General features: G+C 34.0%; 1 protein-coding gene across 2 annotated transcripts; it reads right to left on the bottom strand.

The window, feature by feature from the left end:
- Positions 1 to 532: 532 nt before the first annotated feature.
- Positions 533 to 17114, bottom strand: LOC119636181 (dual specificity tyrosine-phosphorylation-regulated kinase 1A). Of its 2 annotated transcripts, none has more exons than XM_038031394.1 (2): positions 17026 to 17114; positions 533 to 1219 (listed from the first exon to the last, which is right to left on the bottom strand). In XM_038031394.1, the coding sequence occupies exon 2, from the start codon at positions 1187 to 1189 to the stop codon at positions 596 to 598; it is 594 nt and encodes a 197-aa protein (XP_037887322.1). In that variant the 5' UTR covers positions 1190 to 1219; positions 17026 to 17114; the 3' UTR covers positions 533 to 595. The 2 variants fall into 2 exon arrangements, with proteins under 2 accessions (XP_037887322.1, XP_037887323.1); XM_038031395.1 differs by lacking the exon at positions 17026 to 17114 and adding an exon at positions 11077 to 11705.
- Between the last annotated feature and the right edge of the window lie 609 nt (positions 17115 to 17723).

Here is a 17723-nt window from a genome sequence, read left to right as displayed (position 1 = left end):
GCCTCTTGTTCCATTCATAGTTTTCAAACAAAAGCAAATCGCTCGGATAATGAACATCGATCGTTGCGCTGTGGATCCCACATTTCGGTTCTAAATGATTCGTTATGAAAAGGGTGCTATGAAAATCAAAAATATTTGGTTGACTATCCAGGTAAACGTTCGGAGAACCAATCACTTAATTTTCGAAGCAAAGCAGTTTCTTGTTCTCGTTATTCCCATATGACATGCAACTCTGCTATATTGCAAGTATTTGGAAGCCACTTGAGCTATGCATAGTTAAAAGAATTTTTTTTTTTTTTTGGTTTTTCTTCGGTTTTTGTTGTTTTCTTTTTATTAATTTTTTATTATATATGTTTTTATTCTTTTTTAATTTATTAAAAATATAAAATTTGCAAAACTTATTTCACTAATAGGACCCCTGGAGAATTTTCTTATATAATATTCGCAATTGTAAGTAAACTTATTTATAAACAATTATATTATTTATTATATATTTACACCAAAAAAAAAAAAAAAAAAAAAAAAAAGAAAAGGAAAATTTTTATTTTTAATAAAAAAAAAAAAAAAAATACTAAAATCCGATATATATTTAACATTATGATAACGAAGCCATTGCTCGCGCAAGGCGTACACGAAAATCACGATACAACATTTTGCCGCCGACCGGTACACGACTTAAATACATGTCAAGACTCATTAAACACAAAGCTTTGCCGTTCATTGGAAATTTTTGAGGTAATTCTGGAGTAACTTCGAGACCTTCGGAAACGGCCATACTGATCAGCCATTTCCAAACATCAGCTCTAGACCAATCGCGGGGATCCATAGGTAAATCATCACATGAAAATTCATTTAACTGACTTTGAAAATTTTCACTGCAATGTAATGCGGAGTTGGTGACGACCGTCTTAAGCACCCTTTGCTGCTGTTGTTGACCATTATGATGATGATGATGATGATGATGATTATGATGATTATGAAGATGATGTTGTTGATAGTAGGGATGATGTAACATCGCTCGTTTTAATTGGGCGGGTGAGTTAAGTAAATCAGTCTTTGTTGTTGCCGCTGTTGTTGCCCATAAATCGTGTAAGTCCGTTTGATTGCGACAATTATTGCTATTAACTTGAGATAAGTCCAAAGGTGGTACACGCCCCGTATATTTGGTATAAGATGATTCCACTTGCATTATATATTAAATATGTGTAATATTGTTAAACTGTAATTATAGAGAAGAACCATATGTTTTGTATTGAATAATCGCTAATAATAATAATAATAACAATAACAATAATAATAATAATATTTTAGTTTTCATAATTTTTCTACGAATTCTCTATAGAAATAAAAAAAAAAAAGAAAAAAAATGTTTTTCTTTTTTTTATTTGTATTATTTTTTATTTACACTTATTATGTCAGATAACTAGAGTTTCCGGTATTTAAAGGTATAAAGGTAAATGAGCTAAAATTATAACTGACGGAAATGTACATATAAGCAAACGGTATGTGAATCTATACAAAACCAAAACAAAACGGATGTTAGCAATTAAATTCATTGTAATGAGAGCAATATTACGCTTTATTCAGATATCATTGTATGAAAAATCGTAAGAGTAAATCATATTTAAATGACTTTGCTCTAAAATCGCGAGGGATAAGAAAACATGTTGCGATCATGACTGACACATGCTCTCATTCTCAGCTGTGGAATGTAAGGCATGTAATGATAAAAGCAAATAATTAATAAATGTAGCCAGTCACCTTATAACGGGGAGACATTTGCAAATGAAATGCCAGAAGGATCTTTCCGCAAAAGACATGATGAAGTTCAAACGATCGTGTCACGTCTTTCCAAGCTCCAAAAAGTTACGCTACTACTAACGAAATAATTTTGAATCATCTGAAGTACTAGATGTTAGTAAGTGTAGCTCATGAGCATATTCCACTCGGTTCTGCTTTGAGTGGCCTAAAGTGCTAAATGCTACGGTCACCATGGCGAGAAAAACTGTTGTTCCAACTCTCATTAGCTTAATGGACTACGGCTTGTTAATACCAATATTATCGAAAGGGCTTCTGAGCATATTCACTCCTAAAGAGTAAGGGTAAGAGTGAATATTCTTAAGTATTAGATCTCTTAAAGCCATTGTTGCCAGTAAAGCTCGTAAGCACATTTTATGCGACCCAATTTTGAACCTCTGAAGTAGTGAATTAAGCTTAGTATAATCAGAAAGGCAGCTTACAAGAAAAAGCGTAATCGAACACTGATGCTTTCTCTTTAATCCACTTAGTAGGACTGAAATTTTCTTAGAATTTGATGGAAGAGCGCTTTGTTCAAGTCCACGAAGAGCTGCCCAGAACTAGGCAAGGCTTGAACGTACAATTTCATACAAAGCGTCTCGAAGCACACTGAGATGTTAATAAGCGACAAGACGTCGAGGTTTATAATATTAAAAAATTCACTAATTTTGCATATCATTATGTTTTGAGCATTCGTTAATTTTAAGCGCAACTTACGGATGCCAAAGTCGGTGAAGAACGAACTGCCTATTTTTAAGTTCTTTTGCAAAATTGTACGCCATGTCTTGATTTCCGCTAACGGGAGAATGTTTACCGTAGATACTGCGCAGTTGGGCAGGCGGACAGATGGACATGCTTAGGTGCGTTCCAAATTTGAAACTGGCAAAGAATTTATACTTTTTGTGTTCCTTTGCTTACATTATAATATATATAATGGTTAATTTTTACCAATTTTATGCAAATGCTACAGCATCGCTCGTAGAATATGCTTTTCAATTTTTGTACATATATCTCCCCTATAGTTTATGAGTAATGAGCAAAAATTCCATTTTTTTATTCCTTATGAAGAGTAGAGATGTCCTCACTTTATGTAGTACTGTAGGCATGTCCATCGACTATAGTAACATTTCTTAAGATCTAACAAATAATAAATTTTCCCTATCTTCGAATCAGAGAAATCCAAACCAAATTTTACTAATTATGTAAGGTACTTGCAAGTCACTCATCTCTGGGGTCGGTCTATTAATCAATTATATGAAGAGAGTAATCAACCAGTGTGTGTTTGTGCAGATTTCGATGTAATTAATATTACATTGCTAATGAACGAGTGAACTTCCCGAACAGCTAAAGGATGTTTGCGTTCTGATCGGAACCGAGGAATCGCATTAATCTAATGAAAAGCATCGTTCAGGGCTAATGGTCCTCTATAGAGCGTCATAAACGATTTGAACAGTGCGTAAGTGACGCTATAGCTGACTTTTCAGAAAATCTGTTAAGATGAGTAGAAAAAGTTTGCTTTGATGTTTGTGGTAACAATTCTCAACGCTGGCCTTATAGCCGGAATAATAAATTTTTTTCATTTTCATTTTTTCTTCATCAAATTATTTTCTTCTCCTTCTCTTCATAATAGAAAAAAAAATTTCCCATAAAATTTTTATAATTGCTATGGACTGAATGTCAAGTAACTTTTAATTCTAGACAAGTTTCGGTTTTCTTTTCTATTTCTGAGAAATTATTGCACCACAAAAAGTGGGTAAAGGAAGCAAGTGTTAATGAATTAATTCTTAAAACTTTTTATATAGTAAAGCCTAAGAGAAAACAATTATAAGAGAGATGGGGGAGATTGGGAAGGGAAATGGAGTAGTAGTTTCCATTATATATATATATATATATGTACACGTTTAATGCTTCGTCGAAAGCATACGATGGGAATTTACTGTAAGTCATTGTTATTGTTTCCACAACTGAATGGAAACTATTGTTTCTCCTTGCTTATGCGTATGTATGTGAGTAAGTATGCATAAATATAAGCGCATATGCCCGCATGCACATAAAAATGTAGATCATTTCTTTATAGGCTTTTGAGCGAGCATACGGATGCAAGCTGCGTAATGTAATTTAATTGACCTAGACTTTGAATAAATTAAAAAAAAATCTACATATGTATGCATGTACAGCATATACATATATATACATGGGTATTTGCGGGCGCTAGAGAAAAACAAAAACATACTTATGAGTTATGAACAGCAATGCCATAATAATAGCATACTATATAGTCAGTCTTTCTTCCTTTTTTTTTTTTGTTTTGATTTTTTTGAAGAAAGAAGACATTGTTTGTGGCTTGCACGGTAGCGATTGTCTCAGGCCTTTTTCCTCATTAAAAGAAGTGCTTATAAAGATGTTTAAAAGAAGCTAAACATACCTCTCACTAATCATTACTAATTGAATTTAATTAGTTTATAGTAGTCGTCGACCGATTAGAATGTGGCGATTAGCTTATGCTATATACACTTGGAAAGAATGGCAACTTCCGTAGAAAAGAATGACATTGTCTCACTTTCTATTATTCGGGGCATTTGCCCCGAATGTAATGTAATGTCGATCAATTTGAGATTTTCCAGTTAATGTATTCATGTCCATCCGCAATGGAGAAGGTACACTCAACCATGGCGAGTTAGATGGAAATATGAGACATTATATAATAAATGGATATGAAAATACGATTGATATGTTTGGGCAGTGTAGGTAAAAAAACAACAAAGGCAAAGAAGCATCAGCGGATATTGATCTGTAGTAAAAAGTGTAGCGTTCATAAAGCTCTTTCACGATCAATCAAAAGTTTAAAAGTCGGAAAGAGGGATGGAAGACAAGGTAGAGAAAGGAATAGAAGGAGAGGCTGCATAAGGCTAAATGGATGGAGAATTTTGTGCTGACTAGTATATATATTACGGAGCTTTTTGGTGAGCATTTTAGAGTGTTATAAACGAGACGATAAATTTAATATACTATACGGCCACGTATATAAAAATGACCTAATTGCGTTTATTGATTCGTTCACAGTGTGCGGTTAAGGAAAATCGGTGTACCCTATACCACTTGTGGTGCAGGATATATTAAATTAGAGCGGGCGTATGTAACATGCAGAAGGGCTTAAGATCTTTCATTATGCCGATCGATTCAAAATCATAGTCCGAAACGGTCTGAGCCTGTCTGTCTGTCCATGTAATATTTTGTTCGAGCTACAGGTCGCCATTTTGAAGATATTTTGATGAGAGTAGTAGTATTACGGCATTCTAAATTCGTATCAAAACTTTGGACCATATGGGGTGATTTTTTAATCCCCTTTCATATAACGAGAACTGATGTTCATACGGCAAAAAGGTATAATTTTCAATGGTTCACGATGAAAATTAATTGTACCAAATTTGAAGTACCTCGGCCAATTTTTCTCGGCTCCTACCCTAATAAGAATTTTCACGCAAGTTGACCCTTTGCAGACCAGGGAAGTCTAATTTTTAATATGTGGTGCGGAAAATTGACCCGTAATAGAAGAATTGTGTTAGACAATGTGGTGTAGGGTATTTAATAGTCGGTCTTGCCGGACTATAATGTTCTTGTCTGTTTTTCAATGCCAATTTGCATTAGGTACACAGCATGCGCAAGGAGAAAAACTCCTTTAAATTAATTACGTCACTTTTCATCATTTTTTTTAAATAATTGTTTCTTGAACTCTTAAATGGAGGCATAGTAAACTCCTCAGATATTATCTTTCCTTGCATGCAAAAAAAAAAAAGAAAAAAAAAACCCTTTTCTTTACTCTGTTACAATGACGTTGGCCCAGAAGGAATTTAAATGTTTGGATCAACTTTCTAAAAGTGTTTTTCCATAACCTTACCTTTCCTAGGTAGACAACTAGGAACGGATTAAACAGCTAATAATTATATTTCACATTGACTAAGCTTAATGAAGATAAAATGCGTAGAGTAGCTATTAGGGCCATTAAAGTTTATCTCACCAAGTAATGTAACCGAACCGATAGTGCCATTAATTAACTTAATTAAGAAGGAAAATACCAAGAGAAAATCTACATTTCTCCAGTGATGGTAAGACTAAGAGAAACAATCCATCTCATATGGAGGCAGAGAGATAAAGGATGCCAAATCAAATTTCTAAGGGCAAAGAGCAAGAATTGCTTTTCAATTGAATCTACATAACATCTATAGACAGGAGACCACATAATAGAGGCATGCTAAAGTATTGGCCTAACTAAGTCTTGGCCTATATAGCCTTTTTGTAATGCAAGGATCCTTGAAGTCTTTGAATCAACCCTTAATGAAACTTAGACCGTATCTAGCTGTAGTTAAAGCGAATTCAAGGCGTAAAATAAATTAATTTCGCTTATAAATGGTTTTTTTTTTTTGGGGGAATGCAACTCTGAGAATCATTGGTTCTTAAAATATTTTGAACGGTTTTCGTGATGAGCACTAATTTGCTTATATTTTTCTACGTCCATTGCAATATTTGCAGCAATCGTGTTGGATTCATTTGTTGCAATTTGTTTTTCACGATATGTCAGCGTTTGGTTGGCTCGAACTGTGCTATGGTATTGTAATTTTTTTTTTTTTAATATTTTCAACACTAGCACGACTAGTTCCAATTATTTTCGTTAGTTTCTCAGCAATTTCTTTGTGTTAAGGAAAAGCAACAAAGTAATTCAATTTAATTGATAAATTATTATTTAAACGTAAGCAAACAAATGCGTAAATTAATTACTCCTAGCTAAACATGTTTTTTCCTCTTGGAAGCTTCTAGTGATGTGTTTTTACTGTAAATTTTTTATTTTTTTTTTTGGCTTTTTAACTTTACAATAAGCTAAATCTTGGATAGTTAACTTTTTGTTTGTTAGGAAATAGATTTTTTTGAACCCTCAACCCATAAATGCAATGTTTAATATTTCTTACTGTATGTAGACTTTATTGGGCTACTGTATATATATCTATATACAATATATTAGTCATAATCAGTTTCTTTTTTTTTTTATAGACTTTAAAATACTCTGCCAAAATTTTTCTTTGGAATTTTTCCAAAAAAAATTTCTATAAATAGCTTTTGAAGAATTTTTAAAAATATGTTTTTATCTCACAAATTACTGTAACACTCCGTCTGATGTGTATGAATGCAGAAAGCTACTTAGTACTTTTAACACGAATCTTGAGCACTCTTTAACTGAAGCAAATAAATGAAGAGGTCTTCTTTTGCCAGGAATACTTATGTAAGCAACTATTATAGAAACCTTTTCTTCGATCTTACACTCATGTATCATAGTATGCAATAAAAGGATGGGGCGATTAAATATGAATAAACGATTTCGGACCAAATGTACCTAATCTTCTCTTCGATCTTACTCTAATGTATAATAGTATGCAATAAAAGTATGGGCCGATTGGATATGAATAAATGATTTCAGATAGAACATAGCCAACCTTTTCTTCGACCTTCCACTAATGTATGATAGTACGCAACAAATGAACTGGGCGAATGTGAGATCAAACATAGCCGTTTTTCGATCTTACGCTAATTTGTAATAGTATGCAATAAAAGGAGCGGGCGACTAAATTTCAGATCAAACATACCGATCCATTTCTTCGATTTTACTCTAATGTATAATAGTATGCAATAAAAGATTGGTCCGATTAAATAAACGATTTCAGATCAAGTGCACCCAGGCCCACGGCCTTCATATATATTCAGATCCGGTTAAATATATACATATCAGAATTTTATAGATTTTTCTGGAATTTATGCATATATAAAGTATATGTAACAATGAACGTAGTACACTTCCACTTACTTATATGTTACAAAAATATTTTTTAACCCAGACATTAATTGCATTCAAGTGTGTAAAGAACTTAGCATAACAGAAACATAAAACATATGGCGCCAATTGTTTCAAAGTCTAGCAGATCTTCTTCTTTTTTTTTCCCCCTGTTTACTTGGTGATCAAAGCACTCGTACATATGCGTTGGCTTGTGTTGTAATATTTGTTAAAGATCTTGTAGCTGTTTTTGGCGTTCATGAATGCATATTTAGTAAAGTGTCACAAGGCGGCATAACTTTAACGCATAAATGCTAAAATTAGCATATATATTAGATAGTTTCAAGTAATATTGGGCCCAGCAACAGAGATAACGTTAATGTGGTTGATTCTGAATATCAAATCGTATACATGAACGAATATGAAATGTTGACAAGAGTTTTCTTTTTTTTTTTTTTAGAGATTTCCGAAGTTAGGCCGCAATTATTTATTGCAGATGCTGTGGAAATGCAATTTGCCAAGATTTACTTTTTTACCAGGTGCCGTTTAAGCTTTACAATCTTCAATAAAATTTGCAAATTTTAATTCGAAACTTTTCGTCGCCTACGGCAATTGTGCTGCACGTGGTGGCCTATGCACCACCATAGGCGAGCATTTAAGCGCTTTTTAAAGCGATAGCAGAAAAGAGTCGAAGAATCTAATGAAATTCTCTGTGGAAACATTGCATTTTGGAAAGCTCGTCTGGCGGAGAAGGCGCATTTCAGAGTTGGTCCGCTTATAAGAGAATTTTTAGAAGTTTTGAAGAGTTCTGCAGTCTCGGTATTATTGCCAATAATGAAATGGATAGTATTCTGGGAGGCTATAAAAAATTCCCACCACAAATGTCTAGACTGCCAAGACTAATATCAGTATCGCGGATGCCATATGCCCAAGTTGCTTCAACCTAATAGCTAACAGCAGCCCATAAGAGGCCTTTTGTAGTCGCTATAGTGATCTCAACAGGACATTGACGCCCGAACACCTTCTAGGGACACGGTAGGACGGTGCACACATATTCACTAAGCCCTCATTTCAGGAATAGTGTGCCTCTAATATAATGGGCAATTTCTCTCTCTGCCGGGGGACAATGCATAACACTTCATAGCGCAAACTCGTGTTCCGTCTATGGATGCTATGAAATCAAGCATAGTTTGAAGGCATCCACTTAAAACACTAAGAAAATTTGTCAAGTGTTAGTGAAAGATAAGAAGAGAAAAAGAAAGAGAGAGAGAGGGAGAGGGAGATAGAGAGAGAGATAGATAGAGAGAGAGAGAGAGAGAGAGAGAGAGAGAGAGAGAGAGAGAGAGAGAGTGGTCAAGAGAATGATAAAGAGGATAAAATAGATGTGGGGATGGGAGGAGCAAAGTAGGGCAAAAACAGAGTGAGTGTGGATACGATATACACGAAAGATTGTTATTTTTTGGTCAGTTTCGTTTTGCTCGTTCGTTTATTAGTCTAAACTTTCTGTGCGTTTTTTTCATTTTTCCCTTTTTGGCTTTCTCTATCCCTTTCCACTTAACCGCCTTTAATAGTTTAATTGTCTAATAATGAAAAAAAAAAAGAAAAAAAATTTACGAAAATCTCTGTCCATATATATATATGAAGTGACAGGAAATTCAATTGCTATCAGCATTTCATTTAACATCCGCCTGCATACAATTTCAGCCAGAAGACCGAGTAATACATACAAAAGAAAAAAAGAAAAAAAAAAAAAGAAAAAATGAAATGAAATTGTCATGCTGCCCTAGACAGGATGTGAGGTTCAACTAGAAGGAAATGTATTTATATGCACTTTGTATAACGTACACAAACGTACAAGTACACATATATACATATATATAAATATATATAAAAATTTTTTTTTAACGATCTTGAACTTAAGTTTCAAATTTACAACAATAACAACGATATGAATGAAATTCGTGTTAAAATTGCCTGACATTTTATTAAATTAAGTCAATGTTTTTAGTTAAACAAAACATTAAAATTATTAAGCGTACACTAGTGGTACTGGTGGGTTTTTTCTGTTTTTTTTTTTTGTTTTGTGTAAAGCCCCACCAAAAAAACAAAAGTAAATAAATAAATAAATAAATGAAAACCAAAATTTTTATACTACTACAACAACATTAATATAAAAAGTGCAGATTCACATAACAAAAATGACGCGTTTCCTGTCATTCGCGCTACAAAAGAAGGAACGAAAAAAAAAAAAAAAAGAAACATACATAAAATAAATAAGTAAATAACGAGAAGAAACGATTCTACTCAGCCAGACGGCAGACGTTAAGTCGCACATATATATTTAGCCAGTCAGTCAGTCAGTCAGTCAGTAACTATGCAGTAATAGTATGTTGACGTAAGAAAAAAATTAAAAAAAAAAAAAAGAAACTAAAGCAAAGAAAAAGGAAGAAGAAGAATTAACAGCATTAAAAAAGGCGTTGGCGGGTGCGTTTTTTTCTTTTATTGTTTTTCTGTTCTTTTCTTTTCTTTTCTCTTCGAACATAATATATCTGCGTAAAAAACGCTCATCATCAGTCGCCGCTTGCTTGGCATCATATTAAGTGCGTAATTTGCTGACAACTTCCTGTAAATATGTATGCGTTCATGTGCATGTATATGCGTATGCTTTTCTGTCTGATTTTCTTGGTTAGAGAGTCAGGCTTTTTTTGTTTTTTTTTTTTTGCTTATTTTCTTGTTCATTTCAGAGTAATGTGCGGATTTTGGAAAGTCATAAATTTTCAAATCATAATTACATCGCCATATACATAGGCGTGTATGTTTGTACACATGCATGAGAACGAGTGTGTTATATATATATGTGTGTGTGTGTGTGTTTTTTTTGTTTTTTTAAAGATCTTTGCAAATTTATATCAGTTTGTGTTGAAAGGAAATTATGCGCAAAGGGTCAAATGATAAAAAAGAAATGAATAAATAAAAATAAGTTCATGTTATTTCCTTAAATCAAACAACACATTCAAACATATTTCAGACGGCACGTATACACATATATACGTGTTAGATCTTTGGCCGAAACGTGTTATATGCAAATTTTATTAAAAATGATTGAATTGTAATCGAAACTTTAATCAGGTTCGGCCCTGAGTTATATGATAAGAAAGAAATATGTAAAGGAAATTTATTTTAGTAAATAAAAAATCAGAATATTTGCAATAAATTTGATTAAGATTTTCTTATTAATGGATATGTAGATCTTAGGGAAGAATGGAGATATATTGCTGTGTATCCACTCGCCTTTACTGGGATTTCTCCAAGTGGAGATAAATGAAGTTTAAACTATACATTTGGAAATGATTTGACCGTACAATTAGCGAAAAACGAAGGTATCTACGATACGGTGTAGTCCATGACATTATTTTCGGCCATCTACAAAGCCTTAGTGCAACTACATTTTACGTTACCTGTAATAAACGCATATTAAGTCTCTGCGAATATATGCAACACTCGGTAGGCCGTCATCTTTTATTAAAATCGTTTTCTCAATCGGTTTAGCTCTAGATTCACTCCTCTGTCTAAAAATGTTCGTCCCTGCATGGGGAGTGCAAATTTCCAGATGTATTTAGATCAAAGAGGGGGGCAATGATAATGAATAATAGATAAGACCATTTGTGTGGCAAGTCGCTAAATAACATTTTGAAAATATTGTGTAAGAAAATTGTATTCGGCAACGGCCCAATCTTCGATATCCATCACATTTTCCTGACGGGAAAAACTCCTCGTGGAAAAGTCATCGAGAGTATCGTGGGACGTCGTTTGCTTACAAATTTCTCCACGTAGCAACCAATTACTATGAAGGTTTACCACAGGTATGTGATGGATTGATTAGACCAGAAAAGTAGTAAACTGATTGAGTGCCTGGCGCTGCTTCTCTTTGAATCCTTCTCTCCTTCTTAGGAGAAGAAGTCGATTGGCAATCCCGGACGTACAGATAATCCAAATGCAAGAAGGAGTATTCCAATTATCCAAACACATTACATGTCTAACTACGAAAAACCCCGGGTGGTTCATTCCTTAAGTCGCAAGCATAAAGAGCCTGCTTCAATACGTTCGAAATTGGTAGTGCTAGATATGCCGCCTTGCCTAGAGCGGACAGTTTGGGCCTTACATGACCACACTTATTTGTTACTCATGCATGGTAGAGGACCGCTAATGTTTGATGCCGGTGCTCGCAAATTATCGCTTGCGTGTACAACTATGGTAAGCTGAGCGGTAGCACTACCGTAACAACCTGAACAAGTAAGACAATTATATTCGGCCATGACCGAATCTTCTATACCCACCACGGTGATCCCAAAAATAGGAAAAGAGCCAAATTTTCATATTATATAATATTGGATGGGCGCGGCTGATTGTTTCTATTTTCAGAATAAACAATGAAAGCAAACATGTTAACAGTTTTTATTGCTTAAGTGTGCGTGATCTTTGGCCGGTTTGGTAATTTTCCAAGTTTTTTGCAAATTTGTACGCGATATCTTCACTTTTACGAACGGAAGAATGTTTACCATGGTAATACGGCAGATGCACTTGCTTAGGCGCATTCAGAATTTAAAACTGGCCAAGAATTTTTATAGATTACAAAGGTATGGAAAAAAGATTAAATTTTAATAATGGACAGACGCAGGTACTCAAGCATCACTCATAGTTTTATCTGCTGCAATGTGTAAGAATAACGAGCAAAAAGCTAATTTTTTTTCCTTGTGGAAAAAACAAGGACTAAGCTTATAAGGTCCTGTAGGTGTGTCCTTTGACCGATTTGATTCATTTTCAATACTACCTTGCGTGCCAAAACTTCCAATGTTTTTGTAAAATTTGAAGCTGATAGCGGCCACAAAAACTCCCAATGTTTCTACAAAATTCGAAGTCGATATCTCCATTTTTGCAAAGAGTAGAGTGCCAACAATACACACCATAAAGGCGGACAGATGGACAGATGGCTGAATAGATGAGCAAATCAACTCAGAATGTCACACTGATCAGGAGTATATATATTTTATAGTGGCTCTTTCTTTTCAAAGTTACATACATTATAGTGTTGGGTATAATTGGAACAAATATCGAATTAGACAAACCCGAGGACCTGCACAAATAAACAAACAACTATTGAGATCAGCGAAATATTTAAAAATATTTTCTTTATATTAACTTTACGGTTTGTATTGAAAATGCTTTACACAACTATCATCTTTGCGCTTTTACTTTAGCCCTCCGTAAAATAGCGATTTTCGTATGGTATATAAGAGAGAGAGAGAGAGAGAGAGATGAGAGATCACATCTATCTTTACTTTCTTTTTACAAAAAAAAAAAAAAACACATTACGCAATGTGGGTGTAAATTAAATCACTTTTCAATTGCATGAACAATAACAAAATCGGTACACACGGCCTATAATATGTTTACCTTTCGTAACCTTTCATTAGATAATTGCAGTAATTACAAGGCTGCCTTCTTCTTCTTCTTTTGTTTTAGCATTTTCAATAACAAAATCTTAACGCAATTTTTAAACAAATGACTCAGTAAAAACAGACGTTATTTATTTATAATTCGGTAAAAGCAGATATAAAACCAAGATTACATTTGAAGTCAAATTTCGAGTATGAACTGTATTCATGAAATTTGCATAAGATCCTTTTCCACCCTAATTCGATAATTATTTTGAATTCATGTCTAATAAGAAACGTATTCATTCATCATCTGTCGAATTTTTCTTTCACGTGGATATGTACGGCTTCTTCGCTAGAGAAAGAAAGCAGTCCTCATAAGAAGCAGAGAGAGAGAGAGAGAGAGAGAGAGAGAGAGAGAGAGAGAGAAGAGGAGGAAAGAGAGAGAGGGTGAGGGAGAGAAGAAGAGGAGGAAAGAGAGAGAGGGTGAGGGAGAGAGTTGGCTAGAGAGAGAGAGAAGAAGAGGAGGAAAGAGAGAGAGAGGGAGAGAGAGAGAGCTAGTCAAAAGAGGCATCTTCAAATTTCCGCGATGAGTATTTTACCTTAATCACCTGTACACGTGAAGTTGGAACAATGAAAGTTGTTTTTAAAATTTTTCATTAAAATTTCATTATCAGCTAGAGCTCATAAATTGAAAAATTAATGGCATATCAAATTTGAAGTTGTTCTCTGAGTTTTCGTGGATCTACAGCACTACTTGTAAGATATATCAGCGATTGAAAAATCCCATTAGATAATTTTTTGAATTCTCTTCCACTTGAATTTTCTTGGAAAATATATGTTTTTACATGGGTGTCAGGGGTTCTATGCAAAGTAAAGTTTTCCAAGGTCACAGTATCTACATTATATTCGACTACGTCGACCATCCTATGATGTAATTTTTGGCAAAGTACTGTAGGGTATCTGAATGTCGTCCTTCCTATTATTTCAGTTTATCGAAATTCGTCTATGAAATATCATTTCTTATTTTCGAAATGAACAGTTTAGCATCATTAGTAAGGAACAAGCGAATAGATTTGGTTGCGTCTCAGCTTCACATATTACGTTGGCCAAAAATATTCCTAAAAACTTCTGCTCGGAATGCCTTCTTGACAATCCAATACGTTATTAGTCATAAGACGGCTGCCTTTACATGTTATCGTTACTATTATTAATTGCGTGGGCAAACTGTAACGCGACCTAGAAGATCTATTATACTCGTCGATGCCCCTCTTAGGATTTTTATAAATCCCGCCATCTTCCTTGGATCGAAGCACCACAACGTGTCCAGCGTAGTAAAATGCTCGGCAAACACATGGTGTCTGGTTGTGCAGATGGCCTCACATTCACATAGAATATGATGGGATTTTTCAGTCCACTCTTGGCAGAATCTGCAAGCATCGGTATCGGACATACCAACGTTTTTCAGGTGGTATTGGAAAGAATTATGAGCCCTGTAGTAGCCCATGACTAGACGTAAGTCGCATCTTCTTAGTTCTAATAGTTTTTGTGCCATCCCGGCACAATTTTAATTTAAATCTTTTTGCATGAAGGTTGCCACGCACATTATGAAGCATAATATATTTCGTTATACGATAATCGCTTACAATAATTAAGGTTAAGTGCAAAGTATTAAATCTAAAATTTCCCGAAAATCAACAACCAATCGATTAAATATTGTGTGCATATATGTATGTAATAAATAAAAAAATAAATATTATATTTTTTTTTAAACTAATCATAAAACGTTAGCGCAGATGATATGTCAAGTATGTGCTTGTCTTTATGTCTTTACGTTTAGGTTAAGTTTCGTTATTTTTTGAAGTATTTCTTGTAAAAAAACAAAAGAAAAGAAACTGCAGCTGCAGCACACAACACCCATTTAATTTAATGAATTCAAGCGCAAGCATTCATTTCAATTTTTCAGCAAAGAAGAAGAAAAAGAGCAAAACCGGGCTGAAAAGTTTTTTTTTTTTTTTATCCATACAAAAACACAACACGAAACTGGATGACTGACCGACCGCACCTTGTTATATGTGGCGCACTTAAAACATTTTCAGCATTCAAGTGGCATTTAGCTCCAAACATACACACATACATACGTTCATACAATCAAATATATAGGCGAAAAAAGACAGTTGACTTTTTTCTTTTTTTAATTTCGGACAACTACCTATAATAACAATGTATAAGAGCGCAGCAACAGCAAATAGCAGCAAGCGCAACAAGAACAAGAATAATAATCAAGAAAAGCAAAAAAAAAAAAAAAAAGAGAAAAATTTTATACAAAATGCAGCTGCTTTTAAGGAATGTAAATAAAAAGCGAAAAAAAAAAAATATAAAAATTGCATTAACTGATTAAAAAACAACGCTTTCCGAGATATGGGTAAAGGAATATGGGTTTTAGTCATTAAAATAAACCTATATCGTTAGCTATTTTATTTTACGCGCCATAGAGCGAGTTTTGAAAAGGTGTCATTTAAGTTGAATTGTTAACCAAATGTTCGCTAGACAATCGTTTGTAGATATATATATATAACTTTTCGGTTAGTTACGAGCGGCGATTTAAAAGTGACTAAAGGTTAATTAGGACATCGAAGATGATTTTGACTGCTCTTGCTCTTGCTTTCTCTCTTTCAATATCATATACAAAGTTTAGGATAACTTTTGTTCACCCTACGGCAATTATTTGATGTTCATAACTATGTTGCAAAAATTAAGGGACAAATGCACTGACTAATGTATTTAATGAAACTGATAAAGACTTGATATAAAGTATTTATTTTATTGATAACAAATGGCCAGAGAATGGACGGATGGATGAAGGGATGTGGCGAAATTGCTTCAAAATATTACACTAACTCGTGTTATTTTTAATTGTCGACGCGCTTGTACACCTGAGTGCGCATGTGCTAAATTAGAGCTTCTGATATCCGCGTTCTAATAGCAGACAAAAGGCACCCGGAAGGAGGAATGGACGTCAGGATAGGAAAAGGAATAGAAGGAGGGACCGCATAAGGCTAAATCGACTGAGAATTTTACACTGACAAGTATGTAGCTTTTCGATGAGCATTTTTGAGCGTTACAACCGAGATGATAAATTTAATATACCTTACAGCCACGTATATAAAAATTACCTAAATGCGTTTATAGATTCGTTTATAGTATTAAGGAAAATCTGTATGTTGGTGTTTATACCCTACTCCGGTTGTGATACAGGGTATATTAAGTTAGTGCGAAAGTATGTAACACTAAAAATGGCTTAAGATAGACGCTCCTTTTTTTATTATAGTGATCGATTTGGAATCATTTTATAATTCGATCTAAGCCTGTCTGTCTATGTATTTTTGTGTTCAAGCTGCAGGTCGCAATTTTTGAGATATTTTGATTTTGGTACACTGATATACTTTGGCCCAAGAACGAACGTTATTAACAATGGTTCGGATTGGTCCAAATAATGCCCTATTCTGAAAAGTCGTTGTGTGGAAAAAATTGGAATTTTCAAAATTTCTAGGCAAAAGTGGCTAAGTAGTAGTATTTTGGCATTCCAAATTGGTGTGAAAACTTTGGAACGGCTGGGACAAGTTTTTGAATCCCCTGAAATGAATTTTGAGAACCTAATGGTTAGCGTCGGCGTACGCTAAATAGATCAATAATATTAAATGGAAAAATGTTATTTTATGTAGAGGAAGATCAAAATCGTCGAATTCAACTGTTATGTACACTGATAATCCCCATTTCTTTATCATTTTTATCTGTAAAAGTTACTGATCAAAATTTTTGCAACCACCTATAACATAAGTAGGTGTTTAACAATTTCTTGCATGGCTTGTAATGTGCCCGGTATGTTATTTTACGCGTTGTAAACATTCAGTAAATTTATTATACTACGTGTTGTAAGTATTAGAAAAAGCACAAATTGGTATTACATACCTCTTTAAAAGTTCTCTCACTCGTCCAATACCACCCAAAATGAGAATTACAATTTTTCCCCAAAGCCAAGAGAATATCTCTTGCCACGCGTGATATTTGCAAAAAAGTGCAAAAATAAACCAAACGCGACACAAAAACAAAAAAATAATATAAATAAATAAAACTAAATATGATTTCCGTTACTATCGTTGCCTTGCTAAGCCCGAGTAAAGGTGATAGATAGTAAATCGATTGCGTAGAGAGCGAGAGCAAGAGCAAGAGAGGAAGATAGATATGATGCCGCGTATAAAAAGTTCACTGTCAAGCCAATGATAATAATTGTTAGATTGCCGTTGTTGTTGTTGTTCTGTTGATGAAAATGTTGATTACGTTAGCGGGGGCTACCACGAGGTCCGCGAACGACTATTTTTGTTATTAATTTTATTTATTTATTTCACTACGTACTTAATTGTGTACGTGTACGTGTGTGCGTCTGAATATCATTTACTATTGACTGTAACAAAAGTGCATTAAATAGATGTTTTCATGTATTTTTTTTTTTTGTAATTTTTCTTTATATAGATTGTTGCAAAAAGCTTCCTGTTGTTGTTAAACTAGTTGCTAGTTGCGTTTGTTTAACAAGCACTGAAATTTCGATAGTAGTTTATTTCAAGGAGTTTAGTAAACAATGAAACAGATAAACACATGTACACATAAAA

The sequence above is a fragment of the Glossina fuscipes genome, unplaced genomic scaffold (assembly GCF_014805625.2).
Source record: "Glossina fuscipes isolate IAEA_lab_2018 unplaced genomic scaffold, Yale_Gfus_2 28, whole genome shotgun sequence".
In the NCBI taxonomy this organism is placed as follows: Eukaryota; Metazoa; Arthropoda; class Insecta; order Diptera; family Glossinidae; genus Glossina; species Glossina fuscipes.
Note: the sequence above shows the minus strand (reverse complement) of the source record. Positions and strands in the feature narration are given on the sequence as shown.